This window comes from Polistes fuscatus, unplaced genomic scaffold (assembly GCF_010416935.1).
Source record: "Polistes fuscatus isolate 324 unplaced genomic scaffold, CU_Pfus_HIC Scaffold14, whole genome shotgun sequence".
Lineage (NCBI taxonomy): Eukaryota > Metazoa > Arthropoda > Insecta > Hymenoptera > Vespidae > Polistes > Polistes fuscatus.
The window spans coordinates 4,222,045-4,245,608 of NW_025113042.1; the positions used below are offsets into that span (position 1 = coordinate 4,222,045).

The window sequence follows — 23,564 nt, forward strand, 5'->3', positions numbered from 1 at the left end:
ATTTTCACTTATTTTTTTCTCCTTTTTATTCTTTTTTTTCCCCACTATACACAAGTATATACGGCTCCTTGGATCTCACCGTTTTCTCTTATTCCACGAAAGAAACACGAGCTACCCGTATATCTATTTTTCTTCCTTAGATGTGCTTACTAAGTTATACTCGGATATTTTTTTATTTTCATCGGATTCAACTTCGACGATTTATCTTACTTCGTCTTAGTATTTTATTGCCAGATTTGTACTTCTTAAATCATTGTTCTAGCCACGAAAGGGCTATGAATATAAGAATTTCTTATCGTATTATAATTAATCGATGTTGGATTTGATTATCAAATTTTCATTAGACAATTAATTACTATTTTTATTTCATTAGTCCTCGCGTATCATCGTTTTTATTTTCTTCTACGAGAAAGAAAAAAAAAAGCCAATTCTATTACGTTTTTTGTTTCCTTACGTTAGACGGGATTAAAAAAGCTCTACATAAAATATCAAGATACTTTTTACTTTTTTAAATTCCCTTCCACGATTCAGGTTTTCTTTCCGTTTTCATCAGTGTTATCTTTGTTAGTTGTTTTATGAACCTCGAATCAGTGTACTGTTAAATTACGAAGAAAGCTCGTGGTTCCATTACGTTTTTCCTTCCTAGACGCGGTTAAAAAACTATACCTAGATATTTTCGACTTCTTTAGACTTTCCTGAACGATCAGTCTTTCTTTCTTTTTTTATTGTTTTTATATCCTAGGATCATCGTTTTCTTAGCTACCAAGTAAGAAAGGTTTCATTATTTTCTGCTATCTAGAAAATGGTTAAAAAGTTATACTAACAATAAGACGTTTTTCACTACTCTTTCAACTTTCTTTTCTCCCTGTATACAATACAATCTATCTTTTATTTTCGTTCTATCCTTCTTGTTTTTATGCACCGAAAAGAAAAAAAATTGCTGGATTCTTACTTACAAAGAAACTTTCCTATTTCGTTCTATTTCTATTTCCTTCCTAAAGTACACAAAAATTCAATAATTCCTTAACCAAAATGTGATTGAAATGATACTCGGATATTTTTCATTTTAACACAATTATTCTACTATTTTTCTCTCCCTCTCTCTCTCTCTCTCTCTCATTTACAACTTTACATATCTCCAAATACTATTTGCTGAATTCAAAAATGGTATCATTATTTCATTCTATCTTAAATATAATTAAAAAAAGTTCTACACGCATAGTTAGATATTTTGAATTCTTTCTTGTTTCTCGTTGTTTCTCACTCTCTTACCTTCTTAATATACAGTAAGTATCTATATTTACTCAGAAGGTTCTAACAAGTAAACGTTGGCAACGAGTACACAGGAGTACACTCGTTGCAGTTTCGGTACACTTATGAGTACCAGTACGTCCCATTAAAAGCTCTTTCTTCTTGGCGTTTATAGTGTTCAGTTCTCAATGTATAAGTTAGTACGAAAGCGACAATTTAGTCTCACGTTTTAGACTTTATAACATATGTACGCATAAATACATAGACATACACACACACACACACACACGGATATGTATACATAAATATATACACGTATGCATTTGAAGAAGCAAGTATAGTAAGAATGTGCATACGCTTCGTCTGGTGTGCATTCGAGTTCATCGTTCAAAGCATTTATTGCTCTAGCAACTTTCTAAAAGAGGATACGAAAAGTGACGTTTGCTTGCATACACGTTCTATCCTTCCTGTCTTATGTCAAAGATTTACCTTGGATAAAACATATTTGATCTTCAAATAAAAAGCTATTAATATTATTTATATATAAAAATATGATAGATATTATAATAGAAATAAAAATGATATAAAGTAAATGAAATTATCTATCCTATCGCGTGTCAAAGATTTATCTCTTCGAGTTAAGTTTGCGAAAGCTTTAAGAAAAGATCGAGAATAAATTCGTGATGGGATAACAATTGGAATTTAACGAAGGTTTCTTTAAAAAGTAGTGACTTTTATGCTATCCAATTGATTGTTAGGAGGAAACGTTTTCGATAGAATCGAAATGTACGGTATATAGTTGTGTAAGTATACAGTAGTGTATGTATATCTATGTGCGTTTCGAAAGAAGTTACAAAGACATTCAATTATACCTTAAAACCAACTCGTGCACGTACTTTTCTCTTGGATAAGTTTGCCGGATATGGGCAACCATAAAAACCCTTCCTTCTTTCTTGTCTTCGACGTTCTCGTATAAAGAAAGAAAGAAAGAAAGAAAGAAAGGAAGGAAAGAAGAAAGAAGAACGATATCCATTGAATCGACAAAAGCTGAAGAAGAACGGTTTTGTGTAACTTCCATTCCAACTAACTAGAAACATCCTAATTCCTTTTTACGAAGAGACATCGAAATTCGAAGATTCCTTTAGTCATATAATAGCAATTATTCCAAAAGAGAATACGGTAAACCGATCTTTCCTCTTCATAGTCAATCCCTCTTCTCTCGACGATCCCCTAATCCCATTTCTTTTCGGATAGAATGATATAAGACCGAGAAACTCTTGAGAAAGCCGCCTGCTGAGCAAACATAAATTTTGCCAGCGCATTCCAGACAGCTATTGGAAGGATCGTTTCCTGTTTCCGTTTGCTCTTCAACTGTGAACGTACTTGGTCATCTGGAAAACCGTACTTATACTGAATTGTAATATTCGTTACTCCTAATTTGCCTGTTACTATTATTATTATTATTATTATTTATACCGTGGAAATCAAATTTCCATCTATAATTATTTCATTTATATAACATAATTTGAAAGAAAATAAATATTTATATATTGCGAAATAAAATTATTGAGAGTGAATGATATAGATAGAATAGATATAGATAGATAGACATATTTTCTATCGATCATCGAACTTGTGTGTAAGTCGTGCGACATTTATTGGAAAGTTCAGACAAGGGGTTTGCCGGGATCATTTACGTCGAAGGGTACAATAATTTTACGGCTCATTTACATAATACCCACCGTCCAGTCACGTGAATCGCTTTGATAAGCCCAATAGTAATGGTTTACGCTATACGGTCTACGCGTTTGTCCATTTGCTCGTACTAGATATACTTCTCTCTCTCTCTCTCTCTCTCTCTAACTGTCTATCTATCTGTCTATTTCTCTCTCACTCTATCCATCCAACCATCCATCTATTTATCTCTATCTTTCTCTGTCTCTCTTTGAGCTTTCGATTCGCCTCTAAATGGCATAGTAGAGAACAGCCGCCCATTTAATACGAGAGAGAAAGAGAGAGAGAAAGCGTTTACATTGCGTGCAAATTCCAGTAAATTTCTAGAAAATAAGCTTTGGGGTTTCCCTTTAATTCGAACATTCGTACTCTCACGAATTTTAGTCTCCGTAATTTTATTTTGACATTCTATCTTTTTCCAACGGTGGATTCAAGTCAAGTGGAGAACCCAAACGGTGTATAATAATCGGAAAAAATAAGTTTCAAGAATACTCTCATTAAATTAAATTTAAATAAACCCCCCCCCTCGTTCTATGATGTTGTTCGAAAATGATTTTAAATAATGAATAAAATATATCTCTTTAAAATGAAATCACGGGAAACAAATTACACGCGTGCACACAACGTGCTAGAGAAGAAATAGAAAAAGAATAAAATTTAAACAAAAATGATGGTTACTTTCGACAGGAATATTTCACGCCTTGAAGGTTGAATGCTGCAGGCTATACGTCGGTTTATCTCACCAAATGTAAACCGCAAACTTGTACTTTCTAGGAAGCTCATTCATTAACGTTATTATATATCACGCGTTACTTTGCACCGAGAACGCTGTGTAACCGCATTAACTCTGAACTTTACTGCAACGTGTGAGTGATGTCCTGCTAAAGGTTTTACAGTAAAATCCTTAAACATTTCTTTACCCTCGACATGAATTTTAGACAGCGAGGATGGAAGAAAATAGTTTTTAAAATAGTTTTTCTTTTCTTTTCTTACAAAAATTCTTACGTTTTTATAGCTCGTTCGTTTGAAAAAAAAACAAAATTCCATATAAAATATGAAGAAAAATTCGTTGTAACTTTTTCATTAAAATACGAAGAAACTTTTTACCCGGCAGGATAGATTTATTTTATGTATACGTAATCTTTTAGTGTACTTGAATGACTATCGTTTCAATGCTAATCGTAGAATAATACTATTTCATTACAGAATATTAGAATATATTTATGAATACGTGTACGTAGATTTAGATTATCAGATTGCGAGGGTCAAGCATCGATCGACCTCTTAAATAAAAATCTTTTTAATCGTTCGTTAGCGTGACGGTTTCGCTATATTTTATCAGTTTTATTTTTAACATGCACGTTAGGCCAAAAGTTTCTTCACGATTTGAACAATTCATTACTCTGTTTCGAGACATTTTAGATTAATTCATTTAGTAGATTGTTTAAGCTTTATTAAGCTTGCAATTTAATAGTTAATAAAAAATATATATTCTTTATGGCCTAATAAATTTGTTAAATTCTACTTAAACATTTTTGTCAGATATCTTTCCAACATTTTGAAATAAATTAAAATTATCCCACGAGATATAATTACTTTAATAAAAAAAAAAAAAAGTCATTTAAACGATACAGAGAAGTTCTATATTAATAATGATAAGCACAAAATTAGAAAGCTTAAATTAATTTCCATTGAAATTAATCTCATTTCATTTCCACTTATAATTGTTTCACAAATAATTCAACCCACTTTCATATACATCTCATTGTCAGATATTTCAAGGAATTATTCAAATCTCGACAGGTCGTATCTCTTGGGATTCCGTCTTAAAAGAAAAGAAAAAGAAAAAATAATCTAAAAGATGCAAATGCACGTAACAGTATCGAATATACGTAGGCTTGCAGATAATAAGTGAAAAACCAATAGGTAAGATTAAAGACAAGTCTAAATGTATGAATCTATAGCAATTTTAGAAGGTTGAAGCTTAAATATCTCGTCGTGAAAGGTAACCCCCATAGAGAAAAGTTGTAAATCCATAATATCCGTTGTCGAGGTGGGTCGTACCTATTTCTAAGGCGGGGTAATAACGTCAGCTGGTACAACTTCAATAGAACGACGTAATGTCCTTGCGGCAAACTCACACCCTAACGACGAACTTGAGTTTGGCAAATTGGGTTCTCGACTTGCAATCAACCGCATTCCGCAAACGTGTTACATTTCTGGGTGTACCTACAATTTCCTGCAACAACGCACGCTCTAGACTCGCTGCTGCTGCTGCTTGTCGAGATATCGAAGGAATATCGACAAACCGAAAACCAGAAACTCTCGTCCTATTATCCCGACTAAGATCCAATCGAGAATTTTATTCTTATTTTCATTTCTTATCTATTCAAATTTGATCAATCCTTGATTGTAATCAAATGCCAGGGATATGATCGGACTCTGTAGAACATAATTTTCATTTGTTCGTGTCTGAGAAATATTATATTGTGCGTTAGAGACTTATGGTATAACTTATTATGATATAATTATACCGTACTAATAATAGGTATACATTTTATATAGCATAAGTATATCATTATTTATATCTGTATGCGAATAGGTTGAATATTTCTTAATCATTTATTCTTAATCATATTTCCTCAAACAATTTTCTTCAAAGTATATGCTGAAAATCAATAATATTAACAATCCTCTTTTTTGATCTCCTAAATTAAATTTTCTCCTCGTCCCAGGAAATGCTTTTTGAAGTGTAAACAAGAGTAGATGAGTGACGATATCTTTGCTTATGTCATACGCTCTCAAAATGTGCAAACTGTTGATCTTTTCAATCTTACTTCTGTCAGCTAAATTTTCCCTTTTCGTCAAATTAAAAGTAAATAAAAGATACATTTCTATTTCGATGAAATAAAATAAATAGAAAGGAAAAAATATTATCAAACTTATTATCGCAGATTTAAAAATTTCGATTAATCAATCAACTAACATATATAATCAAATTTTCTTCTACTTTCGTTCTGCAATACCATTTTAATCAGTATTTATTTTTATTAACTAATTCAATATCATTCAGTGGCACAATTCAATATCAGTCAATAATCATTTTCTCATCTATTGTATTCCGTTATTTCTCCTATTTCACTTTAATCTATATTCAATTATCGATAACTAGAGTACAGTATCATTTTATATCATTCAATAGCAATCAATGTTCTGTAATCAATCAGTTATCGGTAATTAAAATCAATATTTTGATAATTAATGAATATTGCATATAATCTGTAATCTATTTTAACAAAGTCTAATTAAATCGATGATACCATGTAACACTATTAGAAATAGGAAAAATAATTATTTTTATCGAAGAAAAGTAAATCAGTGATCGATACTTACGCGTATGCGCGTTATATTAAGAAGTTATACTTCCTTGGCGTAACAAAATGAACAAAAAATTAAAAATACAAATGGGATAAAACGAAAAGGATATCAAAATTGGCGAGTTAAATTTGACTGATATTTCAAATGATTGGCAATGCAGAGATAGGATAGAAGAAGATTAGTTTCATTTCAATAACATTTTCATAGTCTTAAATCTCGTTCTCATCGTGATCGTGGGCTGTTACCGACATGAATATTAATTCTATGCTCTGGCATAGTGCTTTTCTACCATAGAAACATTCGTATTATAATAATGAGCTTTCGAAGGGCTCAGTCATATCTCCGTGAACGTTTTGACGTTACATTGATAATTTATCTTTATCCCTTTATTTGTTCCTACGACATACTAATACGTTCTCACCATCACATATCTCATGAATTTTATTAACGACGAACTATGATAGCTTCGACGTTTCGAATTACTTTAATTCTTACAATCAAAATCAAATTTGATCATTTAATCTTTCGAAATTTAATATTTTACTCGACACGATTCGTTCGTATTATTTATATGATTTATTTTTATTACTCGACTTAGGCTCAAAACTTTTCAACCAATCCACGTGAATACTAATAATTAATAGATACGATTAATAATTATAAATATTTTATCAAATTGCATACATTTTGCATTGTATGCATTATTTGGATATTATTTATATGAGATAATTAATGTGAAAATTTATTATGAAAATAATGATTTACATCGGTAAATAATTTAATTATGTATGTATTCGAAGTGAGATATGCGACCGCATTTAAATATTACAAACAAATGTCCAATCATTTCTATGATTATTAATTTCTATAATTTACGGGAAAAATCGCTTTTCTTTTCTTTTCTTTTTTTTTTGTTTTTTTTTTTTAATTACTTAATAGATAAAAAATGTTTTAATCCAAATGGCAAATAAAATTAATACAGACCAGTGATTTAAAATACGGTCAATATTGAAATTGATATAGAACCGATGTAAAAATAAAAGTACAAATTTACTTTTCGTTTTTATACGATTTACCTTTAGAAATGTTTTAATTACAATTCTCTCACAATCAGTGAAAATGAATAGAGATTGGTAGGCGATTTTCCAAGAGTGTGTATGTGTTTGCTGGATTAACCGAGATTTACCGAATTATCTTTCCGAATCAGGATAATTTGGTAACATTTCGAAAGTACTTTTGTATAGGACGGTTATTTTAATTTGCGAAATAAATTCGAAGTAACAATTAAACGATCCCTTTTTTATTCTTGCCAGTAAATAGGTTAGTAATTGTTTACAGAATAGTAGGTATATAAAACAGAGAACAAAAAAAAATAGAAAGAGAGAAAGAAGAGAAGAGAAGGTATACTAATTTTTAGAGGAGAGTGTATATTACAAAGACACAAAAAAAAATAAAGAAAAAAGGAATATAGAAAGAGAGACAAAGACAAAGACAGAGAGAGAGAGAGAGAGAGGAAAAGTATACTAATTGTTAGATAGAATATATGTTACAAAGATAGAAAGAAAACGAGAGAAAGATAGGTACAGAGAGAAAGATAAATAGAGAGAAAGAGATATAACGAAAAAGAGAAGGAGAGAGAGAGAGGGAAATATATTCTCGAAGGGTGGAGAAGGAAAATTTGTTCTGTTAATTCGAACGATGTTTATTTTCCCTAAGGCAACAAAGTGAACGGTGTGTGGAATAAGAGAGGGAAAGAGAGTTAGAGAGAGAGAGAGAGTGGGAGAGAGAAAGATAGAAAAGCAGGGAAGTAACACGACAACGCGTTAATGAGACACGGTAGATAATCGAGTTTGAAGTTTTTTAGCTGAAACTACTCGTCATTTTATCGAATTACTGCGGATACGCGTTCGTATTTACTATGCACGTGTGGCGATACTCGAATACTAATACGATGGGAATAAGGGTGATAAATATTGTTGCAAATCGACATTATTATCGTTATACTACCGCTAAGTTGTTTAATTAATCTTTGTTATCATATTTATTATAATTGTCTTGGCAATTACGACAATGGCCTAAGTCAAATATTTATACAAATTGATTTGATCAATAATTTGAATAGAATGTATATATCATAAAATTTCATATTTTTTTGTTTTTCTAATTTCATCACCTTTCTTTTCAATTATTTTCTCTTTCATGCATATTCTAACATACTTTCACGTAGAATATTTTTTTTTTAGACAGAAATCTATAACGTTGATATATCGTCTAATTAAATAAAACGTAGTAGTGTCGGTCTCTGCTCGTTTCAAATTTCATAAAAATCTCAATATTTCAAAAATGTCAATACAAATAAAATCAAAAGCAAAAGAAATCAAGATATTGCGAAAAGCGTTCGTGCTTCTCTCAATCATTTTATCTCGAAAAAACAATATATTACAAAATTTAAACATTTTATCCAGTGATATATATGAGAAAAATATTGTAATTAAAATAATTATTAAATGAATAATATCATACTTTTTCTGTCTTCATTCGGAAAGATAATTTTTCCTACGCAAATGATTCGGTTATTGAATATTCATCTATATGGTGAAAATAAAGTTTTATTGGCGGTTTCGTTTATAGTATGCAAATTAGTTCGATACATAGGAGAAGATAGTGCTAACAAACTTCAAACAGCTTCGTTCATCGTTTAAGAAAATAGAACTGCATCATGTATCGTCGGCTGTCGATAACTAAAGCGCTCGTGCCAGCAAATATTTCAAAGATACTGTCGCGACACACGACAGCGTGCTTATCAGTGACCCTTTTTGCACCCTTCTTCGACACAAAGATATCTATCATACTTAAAAAATAAACACGATCGCTTTAAAGGGGAATCCCTTTATCAATAATGATTTTCTATTTCCAAATAATCCTCTAGTTTTAATTACCTCTTACTCAAAAACGATTTATTATACAATCATTTTTCCAATATAATTCCTAAAAGACATTCCTAAAAATCACTTCCAATTACGATGAACTTATTATTAAATTCTAATTAAAACTATATTCGAAATTCGAGAGTCGAAGTGAAGCTTTAAAGGAAAATTAGGAAAGCCCCATTTATTATGAGAAATGATATTAATTGATCACCATTCATCATAGCGATTGCATAAGACATTCACAAAGGATCGTTCCTAATTTCAATAAACTTATTAATTCCTGTTTCCATCGTGAGTTAAATCAGGTCTCTAATTGCAGTTCATTTGGATCGGTTTATGCTTAACCACGGTTACACGTTACGTGTAGGTAATAAGGTACACATTACGTAAATATTCAAAGGTCTATGTGTGCGCGTATATCCTATTTATGTGATTGACATTAGACAAGCTTAAGTATACATGCATCTGTTGGGTATTATTAAGAGTATACACGAACGTATTACCTATCGATAATTCACTTTGGAAATATTTACCTAAACAACTACAACCTTCCATACGTATTAAATTCTACAGTAGAATTCGTATAAAAATAAAATGGTTCATTATTTTCGGATTATTCGCACTTCGTCCGACGAGATCAACGTGGCACGATGCACGTTAATGCATTCAATACGTCGAACTAATTTTCTATAACTTCATTGTCGTATGACGAAATGAAATTTTTGTCATAATATAATGGACATATATGTCGTCAAATGTTATAATAATTAAGTTGAACTCTATAATCATTAGGAATTTAACATACGTACGTCAAATTAGTTTTTCATTACTTTTCGTTAAAATTAAGGTAACGTAATTATTAAAATTTTTTATCTTTTTTAATGATAGATTAATATATTACTGAATTAAGCAAACCCATACAAAAATATTGTCTAATTTAAACTCGAATTTTTTAACAACACCAATACCATTACTCTTAAATAAAAAATACTATCGCGAGAATAAATATAGAAAAAAAAATGTATCTAATATTAAAATACGATTATTTTTCTCTTATTTATTTGTCAAATTGTTATGTTAAATATGATACCTAATATTACTCTCGATTTATATACTTTTTAAATCATTTAATTATTTCATTGAAATGAATATTTGAATTACTAATTTGAACTAATATTTGCATCGTTAGTCATCGTTGATTATTATGATATGTGTTACAATTTTCCATTCATGTTTGAGTGATTTTGAATATAATAATAACGATCACAGTATACATATATACACAGAAAAGTGTTAATTTCGTTCGAAGGATACAAATTTTAATTTACCATTCGATTTTTTTTTCTCTCTTGAAGAAAAATGTAAAAAATAATTGAAAAAATAAAAAGTGACGAATACATATACAGATATATTGTATATATGGGAAGAAATTAAGTAAAGGATTATTAATATATAGTTGAATATAATAAAATCCTTCCGGATAGAATATAAAAGGCTTTTCAATTTATAGAAATAAATGCAAAAGCGTCGTCGACTAACTACTGAATGAGAAAGAGAGAGAGAGAGAGAGAGAGAAGAGAGAGTGAAAAATTCCAAGGAATATTATGCGATATTTCTATGTGCGTAATTCTAGAAGAATCGCGTGAGAATATGAAATGAAAATACCTTCAACGTTTTTTAATTTCGATCTCCGACTCTCGAAGAATAAGATGAAAAGGTTCTATGGAATTTATCCTATCTAAATTTTTACGATGCATTGAATAACGCGTTTCTTTTTTTTTCTTTTCTTAATAATAATCGAATAAAACGATATTAATGTTTGTACGTATCTTAAAATACGTCTCAACATTGGAACAAGAAATTTCGTATAACTACACGTCGACAGAATTACGTGTCATTATTTTCCTAATACAACCTAATATCTCAATATTTATTTAATCAATATAAGGTTGAACGTTGATGTAATTATTTTATTTAATTATTTATTTTATTGTCACAAGTGGTAAGAGAAAATTATCTGAAATTTCGCAAGTTAACGAGTTAATATTTGCTTGATATACCGAGCTTAGAGATAAAAAGAAATATAATGCATGAGAAAATAAAAAAAAAAATAAAAAAGGATAGAGAGGAAAAACTACGACACAAACGCGAAGATAAAATGCATATATGCACATATTACTTGTGTGCGCGTAAAAGAAGAATAAGGAAAAAAAAAAGAAGAGATAATGAAAACTCACCAGCGTGCCTGTAGAGAAATGTCAGTAGATGCAAAACGGCGTAGAGCCACTTTCCACGGCGGTCCTCCATCCTGCCGTTTCACCTTTCCTCCCACCTTCTTCCTTCTTCCCGTGAAAATCTCCGGATATATCTGAGTTTCCTCTTCGCCGAGTCAGAAACAAATAAAGGAAGATAGAAAAATAAAAAGAAAGAAAGAAAGAGAGAGAGAGAGAGGGTTAAAGGTATGAGCGAGCGAGTGAGAATGAGCGAGAAAACGAAAAAATGGATGAGAGAGAAAAGAAAATATAAAAATGAAAAAAGAGAGAGAGAAAGGGAGGGCTGGGGGGAGAAGGGGAGAGAAGGGGGGAGAAAAGAGACGCGTGAAAATTGAAGAAAATCGCGTCTTACTTTCCGCTAGACGCGTTTATTGTCAGTCACTCGCGCGACGACGTACTTGGTAAATAACACTGTCACATACACACGGAGCTACACGCACACACGTATATATATGTACATATAAATTTATATATATATCCACGAGCGGAGTGACACGCGCGTACACTACTTTCCCCCTCCTCCTCCTCCTCCTCCTCCTCCTCCTTTTCCTCCTGCTCCGCAGCCCGTTCACCCAAAACCCCCTTCTCCCCCTTTCCTTCTTCTCTATCTACACCTTCTTCTCGGCAGTTTAACGCTTATCTGCTTTCCCGTGTTCGTACCTTTTCCTCGGCTGTTGTCGTCGTCGTTTTGCGCGATATTACGTGCGATATTCCGCGTTTCAGAAAATGTATCCCTTCTCTCTCTCCCTTTCTCTCTCTCTTTCTTCCGTAAGCCGATCCTTTATTTCTCTCTCAATTCTCCATTCCCCCCTTTTTCTCTCAAATTTTCTTTAACGACTTTTTCCGCTCGAGCTAGATAAAACACAGTCGGATGGATAGACAGACAGACAGATAGACAGGATGACAGACACCCACGTATGTACTTGGACAAATCAGAGATGGAGGAAAAGTATAATAAAAAATAAAATAGATGAACGGATAGTAGAGGTTTGGAAAGAGGATATACTGATGATAGAGAGATACAGTTTCTTTTTACTTCTCACTTTCTCTCTTTCTTTCTTGTACATACACGCGCGAACTATGAGTGATATTCGTATATAATTTTACGCGAGCATGCGTTTCTTCCCTTTTTCGGCACGTGTCCACGAAAATCTTAGAAAAATCTTACGAATTTCCTTCCCACCTGAATCTATTAAACTACGTTTATATATATATGTATATCTTTTTCTTTAGTTCAGTGTTTGTAAGTTAAAATCAAATTTAAAGGAGTGCACGCAGGTATTACATCCATTACTAAGGATCCTCGTGTACGACGTTATAAATTATCACCTACGTTTACAGTAGGAGGAGGATCGATACGTATGCCAAATTACCCGTATGAGGGTCCTTGGAATTGCAAGAGGAGAACGTGTCATACGTGTATCTATGTAGCATGTGTAAGAGATAGACAGATAGATAAACGAACTGAGAGAAAGAGAGACAGAGAGAAAGATAGATAGATAGATAGATAGATAAATAGAAGATGGGATAAAGGGACACCGGTCACGCGAAAAAATATCTCTGTTGGTGCAGCTGCTGCTTTCTGTCGTCAATTCGATTTAATAATAATGCGAAACAAATAAAAAAAAAAAAAGAAAAAACAAGCTGACGCGAACTTAATTCACACAATTCGAATTACCACCTCTTCGTATTCTTCGTTGATCAGAGTTGATTTCGTGATATTCGTGTTATTCGTCGTAACCGATGCCTTTTTAAAAGTAATTCTGATCTTCGTCAACGTTCTCGTCGTCGTCGTCGTCTTCTTTGTCGTCGTTGTCGTCTTTTTCTTCTTCGTTTTCGTCCTCCAACAAGCACCTCTCGTCATCCTCCTCGTACACGGCACTCGCCTTGACCTCGCTCCATTAAGCACGGATCGTGGTATACATTAATCGATGCCAGATATAATCCCTCAGTTTCCTACCTTCTTCTTCTTCTTCTTTTTTTTCTTCTTATTCTTCTTCTTATTCTTTTTTTCTAATTCCCCTAGCCTCTTTTCTCTCACAAAGTTTTGTTCATTCTTTCGATAAGCGTTCTTCTTCCTTTATTCTCTATATTTTTTTCTTTAGATTCACCCACGCGTTTAAACACATACACAGAAAGATACACCGATGATACACTTACGTCAAAACGTCTATCCTTATTTTCCTGTCTATTTATTTCATTCCTTTTATCTAACACCTATGTCATTTCTATGAAAAGATTCACTATTCTTCTTTTTTCTATTCTTCGATTCTTTTTCTTCTTTTTGGAACTATCTGAAACATAGACGGAGAAATTGTTAGTTGTAATTTATTGTATTGGAAATATTTAATAATGGGGATCGATGCGGGTAAAATTAACAAATGTATTTATTTTTAAAAACGCAATAAAACATTGTGCTGTATCTTTTTCTCTGGATGTCAAAGTTTTGCTGAATTTTTAATTGTGTCGTTCGCTTTTTTCTTTTTTTTTTTTTTAATACATAAAGAAATATTTTTTTTTTTATTTTTATCTTGAAATGATTTAAAAATATATATATTTTGTTGTGTCGTAAAATCGATACTGTAATAAAACGTTACGGTAAAAATAATGAAACGTTTAAAATTGTTCAATTAATTAATGAGAAATATTTCTTATTAGCTTTTCGATGCACAAATATTTTATTTTACGATTCGAAAGAAATACATTTTATTTTTCCGAAAACGTATGTGTTATTATATTGTTATCTTTATCGTACACACACATACATACACACACAGAGACACATACACATCTATGCATTAAATTCTATTCCCATTAGTTATTAAATGCTAATTAATTGATCGTCTTACACATCTTATCAACACGCACAAAAGTACTGATATAATTTTGTATAAATCGATATATGAGATCATCATCATTTAATACATTTTCTAATTTTTTCTAAATAAATAATATAAGAATTTTCTTTGTTATATAATATCCATTTAATTTCGTATAAAAGACAGAGTAAATTTTCGTCGAGCGAACACGATCCACAATTTTGCGTTGGCTTTTCAAAATGTTTCACAGATGAAGATTTCTAAAGTATAACGATATAAAATGCTACTAGAGACATCTAATTAATTAGATCTGACAAATATAATAATATCGTCCACGTATTCCTATCTGTGTCCGTTTTAAAAATTAAATGAAGATCAAATTGTGTTCCTCATTTTACCATGAGTTCCTCCAACCTATCCCACACCCCTATCCACCACCACCATTCTCTCAACTAACTCGAATCTATGCAATTTATGCTAATGAAACAAATTTATAATACACGCGTAATATTAACCGACGATTTTCCTTTCCGCTTGATGCTCATTTGTTATATGCAATTTTCACGATCGCATTTGCTCGGAATATATCGATTTGTGAATTAGCGAGGAGGTGGTGGAGAAGGTGGAGGAGGAGGGGGAGGGGGAAGGGAGATGAGCGTGCTTATATGGCGCGCGCGCGTTCGATCGCATACGTAAAAGTAACATGCTATATATGTAGTTGTGTAGAATGAAAAGGACACGATTATTGGACTGCGAGTGCAACGTTCTACTTTCCAAGAGAGAGAGAGAGAGAGAAAAAAAAAAGAAGAGGGAGAGAAAGATAAAATAAAACTTGGTTTCATGGCCCGAGGAGTCCTTCTCTCGGTGGGGAAAATTTATTAAAAAAAAAAAAAGAAAGTGGAATAAAAATTTATGAAATTTTTCTGAAGGATGTTCATTAATATATATTATTAGTGACATAATGTTACGTAATATTTTTCAAATATTAATACAAAACGATATTGATAACTCCGATTCCAAAGTAAAATTGAACGAGGATACAGGAATAATATCGAATTCCGAATTTTAATTGAAAATTAAAAACCGGTAGTAGTAGTACGGGAGTACTAGTACGTTTCCTAATAAAAAAAAAAAAAGAAGCATGAAAAAACCGATAAAAGGAACAAGGTGAGATAATGATTAAAAAAAAAAAAAAAAGAGGGATTAGTTAAAAAGAATAACTCAATCTAATATAACTAATAAGTAGATTATTATAACGAATAACGATGATATTATTAAATGAAAAAAGTAAGGAGCAGCGGTACAAAAATGGTGGACATAAAAGAAAAGTTCTTTTCGTAGGTCAAACTTGTATCGAAAAAAAAACTCGTTACATTAAAAAGGAGACTAAACTTAAGATTGACCAATAAAGAAACGGAAACGAGATAACGATAATAAGATTATAATATTAAAAATTATTATATATATATGCATTCATAGATAAAATGTTAAATTTGAATCTTTATTTTTCTCTTATTCGATAATATTAAGGAAAATAAATGAGAAATAAAAGACGTCGTTTTGGCATTAAGAGGGCAAAAAGAAGAGTGGTGGTGGTGGTGGAAAGGTAGGAGGAAGGATTCGATAAAGATAGTCGAGAGGAATTCCCGAGGGTGGTTGGTGCGAGGGTACAAATCCTGGGGTAGTTAAGGCGTCTTAAGCGTCCTGTATATATTCCTCCAATTTTGCACGAACGAGATGTAATTGGGTCTTGCTTTTACAGTTCTACTCTTTCACGAGAATAGAAAAGTATCATCGACGTACATACTTGGGATAGATTGAAAAACACGTGGTAGAAAATTTCTCTCAATCTTTCTCTCACTTTCCTTATATTTTGTTTGTCGTATAAGTATAAAGTATATAGTTTTATATAAATATAAAATTATGAAATCAAAAAATCGAGAAATAAAAAGTGCCCCAAACATTTAATTTATTCGATTAACTTGGCTGATATTTCGCAATATCAAGTTACAACGAACGTAGATAAATGCAAATTCTAGTATATGCTATATGTAACTTAGGAAATTTGTTAAGTTATTAAAGTACCTTTATCACGATTCAAGAGAGACGTGTCACGTTGCACGATACGAGGCATCGATTATCCAAATTCCATTTTACGCCCGAATAATGTCTGACCTAGCTCCTGAGTTAAATGTAGTTCGACGATGCGTTATGCCCTTATAGAAAAGGTTTTCTTTTAAAATTGCCAATGAATGAAATCTCGATTGAATGAATTTTCCTCTAAAATTCTTAACAAAAATTTACATCGAAATGTCAGAAGAAAAGAAAAGAAAAGAAAGAATTTTAATCTATGGAAAAACTTGTCTCCAACGTTGTGTATATTCCCATGATCAAGTAAAGAGCAAATATCTAATAGTCAAATCGAGTGATTAACTTATGTGGCTGCTCGTTGAAAAAGGTTCGCGATAAAAAAGCTTGAAAGGAAAGAAGCCAAGTACTTACTCGAAGTACTCGCGTTATCACGTGGTGAAGAAAGAAGGAAAGAGAGAAAAAAAGTGGGAGGGAGAGAGAGAGAGAGAGAGAGAGAAAGATAGAAAGATATTTCAGTAAAAAGTAAAAGAGAAGTAAAAAAAAGGATCTATTGAAGAACCCGAATAAGAAGAGAAAGGACACACGAGAGTCACTTCGATTACGCGGGAAATAATGTTCTTTCAAAAGAAATGTTCTAATACTACTCGGGTTGCTACACGACATAGAACGAATCCACGAGTTCCGATTTGACACAATTTGGCCCTTTTCCACTATTACTCTCTCTCTCTCTCTCTCTATCTAATTATAAATTTAGAAAGAGAGGAATTACGGGAGAAAATGAAGAAGAGGAGGTGGAGGAAAAGGGAGGGAGGAAATGTAAGAGGAGGGTTGGATTAGAACGAGTTCTTAAACGACTATAGTTTAAATGTTCTCTCACGAATTCGCGATGGAACGTGTCACCCTTGAAATTTTGGTAACGTTGAACCCAACGAGTAGGCGTGACTAACGTTATGTAACATTAATTGCGAGTAGTCGAACGAACAAGAAACGAACTGTCATCTTCAATTAGAGTTTTAATGATCATTGACTCGAGTCGAGTGATAGAAAGAATCAGAGAATGGGAGAGAAAAAGAGAGAAAGAGAAAAATACTTTTCTTTGCAAAGAAAAATGTAAGAGAGAAGGATGGAAGAGAGAGAGAGAGAGAGAGACAATTTATTTCTGTAAACGATGGGATCCTCTTCGCGAGTGTGTGTCTTCTCTTTTGACTCAAATGGAATCTTACGTTCGATATGATATATGATACAAGAATAGGTTTTCTTTATTTTTCTTGATTTTTTTTTTATTTTTATTTCTTCATTTCTTTCCTTTCTTGTGAAAAAGATACGTTTATATATATATATACATCGCGATATAAAATTATAGAAGGAAAGATTGAAAAATATTGTAACGAGAAAATAGAAAAAAAAAAAAAAAAAAAGAGGAAAAATATTTCTGATAAAGTATATATTTTTTTAACGAAATAAAATAAAAGAAAAAACAAAAATAGAAAAATAGTGAAATGGTAACCGTTGAACGTAGCGAACAAATTTATTACAGAAATATATATATATATATATATAAAGAAAAGAAAAAATAGTAATGTTAAGAGGGGTAGAAAAAAAAATCCCTCTGAAAAATCTTTTTTATATTCGAATAAAAAATCGGTACGGTTATCTCCCATTTCGTATTTTTTCATCACAAATTATCGGTCCTGGGTAAAATTGTACAATCTATATATCCGAGAAAAATAATAAAACAAAAATAGTCGCGGGTTATAAAACGAGAGGAGAAAAAATTTCAAAAACTACTACGAGAGCACGATTGTCGTCTCTACTTTCGTTATTTTTGTCCTTTTTTTTTTTTCTTTTTTTCATCACGAATTACGAATTATCGAATCGAAGATAAATATCCTTCTCTCGAGAAACGTTCGGGTAGCAGGAGACAACATAAAACCGGATTTTCCAAATAAAAAGTTGAGAGCTGTTCGTGTTACTGCTTTGAGAGTAGTACGCCGTAGTAGCCAATAGCACGAACGCGCACTTTCATCCACGGAACTGACCAGTGCAATGTAAAAGTTGAACAAAAGTTATCGATCTTTCTTTTTCTCTTTCTTTTCTTCTTCTTCTTCTTCCTCTTCCTCTTCCTCGTTTTCTTCTTCTTTATACTCAAAGAAATAAAATCCAAGATAGTACTCGTGTCAAAGTTGTCCCATACCGGTGAGTATCCCTTTGACTTTGTTTTCGAGGAAAATCAATCGTTTCGGTTGTTACATTTTATCGTCGCGATATTATTTATCCTATCTATGATTACTTAGAAACTATTTACGTGTTAGTACATATGTATATGTATGTGTGCGTGTGTATGTGTGCGTGTGTAAAAACAGAAAGAAATAACGAAAAAAAAAACCAGGGAGAAAATGATGATTAAATTTCATGAAAAATTCACTCATGAGCAATAACTTTAAGCAACGCAAAAGTTACGCGCGTACTCTCGTAAACAAGCTAGAAAGTTACGCGCGCTGAGAGTTAAGTCGTAACCCTTTACGAGATCGAACTATTTCAAACTTTAATCGGGATACAAAACGGAAGAATCGTCAATATTATTTTTACGATCTCCGAACTGTATTAAAAGAAGGAAAGAAATAAAAAAAAAAAAAAATAGACTCCTCCGCAAGCTTATTCATTTTAAAATGAAAAAAATAAAACAACGTCGATAGAATGAATAGATTGACGAAATATTTCAAACAATTGCATATTAATTCAATTGAACGATTTATACCACGTGGCTATCTATAGTACACCCTTTGTCGACAAGTTCTTAATACTTTTCTAACGATCATCAATGGTATATCAATTATTATATATCGTATATTGAATATATTTACGTTTTTATCTATTTCTTTTTCTTTTCTTTTTTTTCTCGAACAATTTTCCTGGAAGATGAGATTTAACGTTAGAAATGATAATAATAGTGGGAGAAAACGACGATTTTCACGCGTTAAATATAACGAGAATATTTATATCAAACAAATATGTATATACATATATACTTATACATATACATATATATAAATGTTGGTTAATAGTATCGCGCGCGAAATGTTGTCTTCGCGTTTGCGGCTTGTCCGCGACTGAGAGACCTGTCGGACCAACCCCGTCTGAGTTTCCAGGGTTGGCCGTTGCAGCGCTGCCACCCTTATAACCGAATCCCATCTCTCTTTTCATCCCCCTCTTGTACTCTTACTAACCCCCCCCATCCTCCCCATTCTCGATCCACCCCCTCCCCGCCTCTATACCTATCTGATGACACGTCTCATCGTTCGAGCACCGCTTGTTCTCCTTTTCTACGTACGTTTCTCTTCTAGACCAAAATAACCCTCCCTCCCTCCCTCCCTCCTCCCACCCCCTTTCTTTCCGTCTTCGTCTTTTCCTCTTTTCTTCTCGAATCACCCTCCTATCCCCTTCCCTTCCTTCGGGATTCCACGATTCCAGTTGAATATCTGTGTTTTGGGACACGCGTTACTGTTAAATTATACTAACTAGCTTTTTGTGTGTTTGTTTTTTTCCTATTCAAATTGTATATATATATATATATATAAATGAAATATTTTTGGTATGGGGTTTTATTCGTAATGATTTATTTCATTTTTTACATTATCGCGTGAGACTTGAAACACGTTGTATGATCGGGTTGAACGTAAAAGACACGTGTCAGATTTTTCGTCAGAGCTCACCATGGGAAAAAGTGTTTCCTTCTTACATCACAATCGATTCATTTGAAATATTATTTAATAGAATATTCGTAGATTTTTTAGATATATCGATTTTATTTCAACATCGTTATATTGAAATTGTATTTAGAATTGTCGCGAGAGAAATGTTGTTTCTATAGAAAATTGTTTCGTTTATTTTTTGTCATATTAAATAAACTAAATATAATAACGAACATATCAAATATGTTTTTCTTCTCTCTTTTTTCAAGTACGTGTAGTTCGACAGATGCAATGAAAATAAATTGGTTTTTTGTCGTGTTAAATAAAATTTCGTTATATTTCATTTGGATAAAATATACGATCATTCTTAAATTATATCGCTGTGCCAGTTTATTTCAGAATAACTATACAAATACATTTGAAATGCATTTTTTACTTTTGATCTAATTAATTCAAGTTAATATTTTTAACATTTAACATAAAATATATAATTGGACAAGGAGCTTGTGTCTAATAAATTATAATTGTAAAATTATAAGAAACGAAAAAAAAACGAACAGCTTAAAAATTGTTTTGTTATTTGATTTTCCTGTCAAATTTGCAGACGTAGTAATAATAGACTCGTGCCTCTATTGTTTGATTTGTCTACTAAAGCCTATTGTTCTATTGTTAAATTTTCTATTGTTCCGATAATTTAACAAACTATTATTCTATTCGGACGGAATAAAAAAAAGCCATAAGTCGCGTCTTGAAAAAAAAAACAGAGATTTATTCTTTTCTTCGAATTTTTGATTAAATCATGTTTTTTATTTAACTTTGAAGTAATTCAATCATTTCTCGATTATTTATTTTCACTCGTTTCAGCATTTACTAATATAATATAGAATTTAATCAGAATTCGTTTAACTCATTTCTTATCGTAATCGATAGAAATTCATGCGCACATACACACACACTAAAACGCTCAAATATAAATTAAAAAATATCACGTTTTCGTGTCAAACATCAAACAGATTGAAAAACAAAGTTCCATTGGTTTGTAAAATAATTTTACGTTGCACAATTATAAGCTGACTAATTACTGAATTAATAAACATTCGCAAAGACTTTATTCAAAATTCAGTTCGGCAAAGGTCGTGGTGCTTGATGTTTGACGGAAAAATATAAAGTAACTTTCGCATACGTTTTCTCGGAACCGTTGTTAGTCTTCAAAACAAGAGAGTCAGAAAATAAGCTTTCGGTGTTTGGTGGTTATTATTGACTTTTTAACACAAAAGCTTTTTCCTTCTATAAAACGTCATTTGCATATATCGGAGCTGCGTATACGAGTGAGAAAAGTGCAACACGAGCGTGAATGATATAGTACAGACAGATTTAATTATTGCATGGGAAAGAGATTTTGTCTTATGTTATTTATTCGATTCATTTATTTATTATACTCGTTTTATTACTCTTCAATAATATTTCATCTCATTTAGTTAATTATATATTTCTTATATTAATATATCAATCAATGATCGTTGAATTCATTCAATGAAATTTCACGAAAATCTTGTCGATAATTAAATCAATTGATACACCGTATATTATAATGATAATTATTATCATACATATTCAATACAATAAAAAGATGATAAAAATAATTACAAATATAATTTGATTTTTCCCGTTTGATGGAGTGTCTGCAATAAGACGAATAAAAATAATTAGGATAAAGATAATTTCCGTACTCGTTACGTGTCAATTACTGTAATAATTAAATGAATAAATGACGATGAAAATAAATGAAGATTATCTAGGCCAGCGAGTAAAACGAAGATAACTTCAAATTATAGTCAACAATGATAAGAAATGGATTTATTCTAAACGCAGTATCAGTTGAAAAAAGAATAATATGGAATGACAGAAAGATAATTAGCTAATTAATTCGTTCCTTGTCAATTATATTTATAATATAATTATTAATTATATAATATAAGAGCGCATAAATATAGGTACGAAGAAAACAAATAAAGGTAAATGAATTTATCCCCTATGTGCAATGAAATATCATAAGAATAGATTGAAATGATGTGTTCCCTCAACGATCGAGTTAATAATAAAATTCAACAGACGATGATAAAATTCAATAAGATATAAATATATTTAAAAATCAGGACAATTAAATATACTCTCGATGCAATCTTAGAGTTAAAAATATTGAAGAGAAAGAAAAATAGCCAATAAAGTAGTCTATTTATTCTTAATATTTTTAACTTTAATGTAATAATTGATTCGATAATTAAGTCACAGACAATGATAAAAAAAAAAAGAACAAAAAACTTAATTATATCTAAAACAGATATAAAAATGCATTTAATAATAAGAACAAATTAATCAATTCTTGATTGCAGTGTCAGCATAAGGAAAAATAAAAAGTAACGAAAAGAAAGTACGAAAGAATAGAAAGAATGAAAGAAGAAAGAAAGAAAAGAAAAGAAAAGAAAAAAAGAAAGAAAATGCAAGCTTCTTCCAAGCTTCATTTTATCCAACCCATCCAACTGTAATCGCCGTCCATTTCCAATAAAGATAATCCAAAGAGTGCTTTATCTCTATCATCATCACCATCATCACCACCATCGTCATATTTTTCTTCTCTTTCTTTGACCACTTTTATCGAAGAAGAAGAAGAAGAAGAAGAAGCTGCCGAATAAATGAATTCTTCCCAAGGAATAAATAATTAACGTTTTCTACACGAGTCTTCTCGTTTAACAAACCACCACTGGCCACCTTTTGACACCCCTTACCTCTGTACCTACTCCAACTAACTACCACCACCCCCCCGTTCGTGAATTTCCTTCGAGGGTAGCGATTATCAGTGGCGCGTATTAGACGCACCGTTTCGTGCTTCGTTTCGTCGAGGCAATTTCCTCTTTCAATCCCCTAACTACACCTTCCTCCTCCCCCCCCGTTTCTTCCTCTCTCTCTCTCCCTTCTTACCAGAATTTCTCTTCTAAAATATAACGAAACGACGTAGTTTTCGTAGCGGTTAATTAAGCCAATTTCGTGACTCGAGCTATCGATATGCACTTTGCGTTTCTTCTTTCTCCTCGAACGTTTGTTCTCCTTTATTTTCCATTTTCTTTTTCCTTTTCTTCTTTTTTCTTTCTTCTTTCTTGTTCCTATTTTCTTTTCTCTTAGGAAAAAGGAGATCGCGAACAGTGAATTTAAATCGATGCCGATCTTATTTAACCCCAAACGTCTTTGGACGACGTTGAGATCGATTTCGATACGGTGAAAGAGATGGACGGTATCCTTTCGCTGTATTCACCTCGGTAAAATTCCGTGTACGATTGGAAGAACTATCGAACTTTTTCGAAAGACATACTAACTCGAGCGAAAACTAAAACTAACGAT

The 23,564-nt window shown here is 31.8% G+C and overlaps 1 protein-coding gene across 7 annotated transcripts in view; it reads right to left on the reverse strand.

Moving 5' to 3' along the window:
• The window catches only part of LOC122514174 (basement membrane-specific heparan sulfate proteoglycan core protein-like), a 94,242-nt gene extending 74,627 nt beyond the window's left edge, over positions 1-19,615 (reverse strand). The window contains exons 1-3 of one of the 7 annotated variants that reach the window (XM_043630841.1): positions 19,341-19,615; positions 13,248-13,856; positions 11,531-11,672 (exon numbers count right to left, since the gene is read on the reverse strand). In XM_043630841.1, the coding sequence (XP_043486776.1) occupies positions 11,531-11,600 (70 nt within the window). In that variant the 5' untranslated portion in view covers positions 11,601-11,672; positions 13,248-13,856; positions 19,341-19,615. The other 6 variants (XM_043630843.1, XM_043630839.1, XM_043630842.1 and 3 more) reach the window with 6 other exon arrangements.
• Between the last annotated feature and the right edge of the window lie 3,949 nt (positions 19,616-23,564).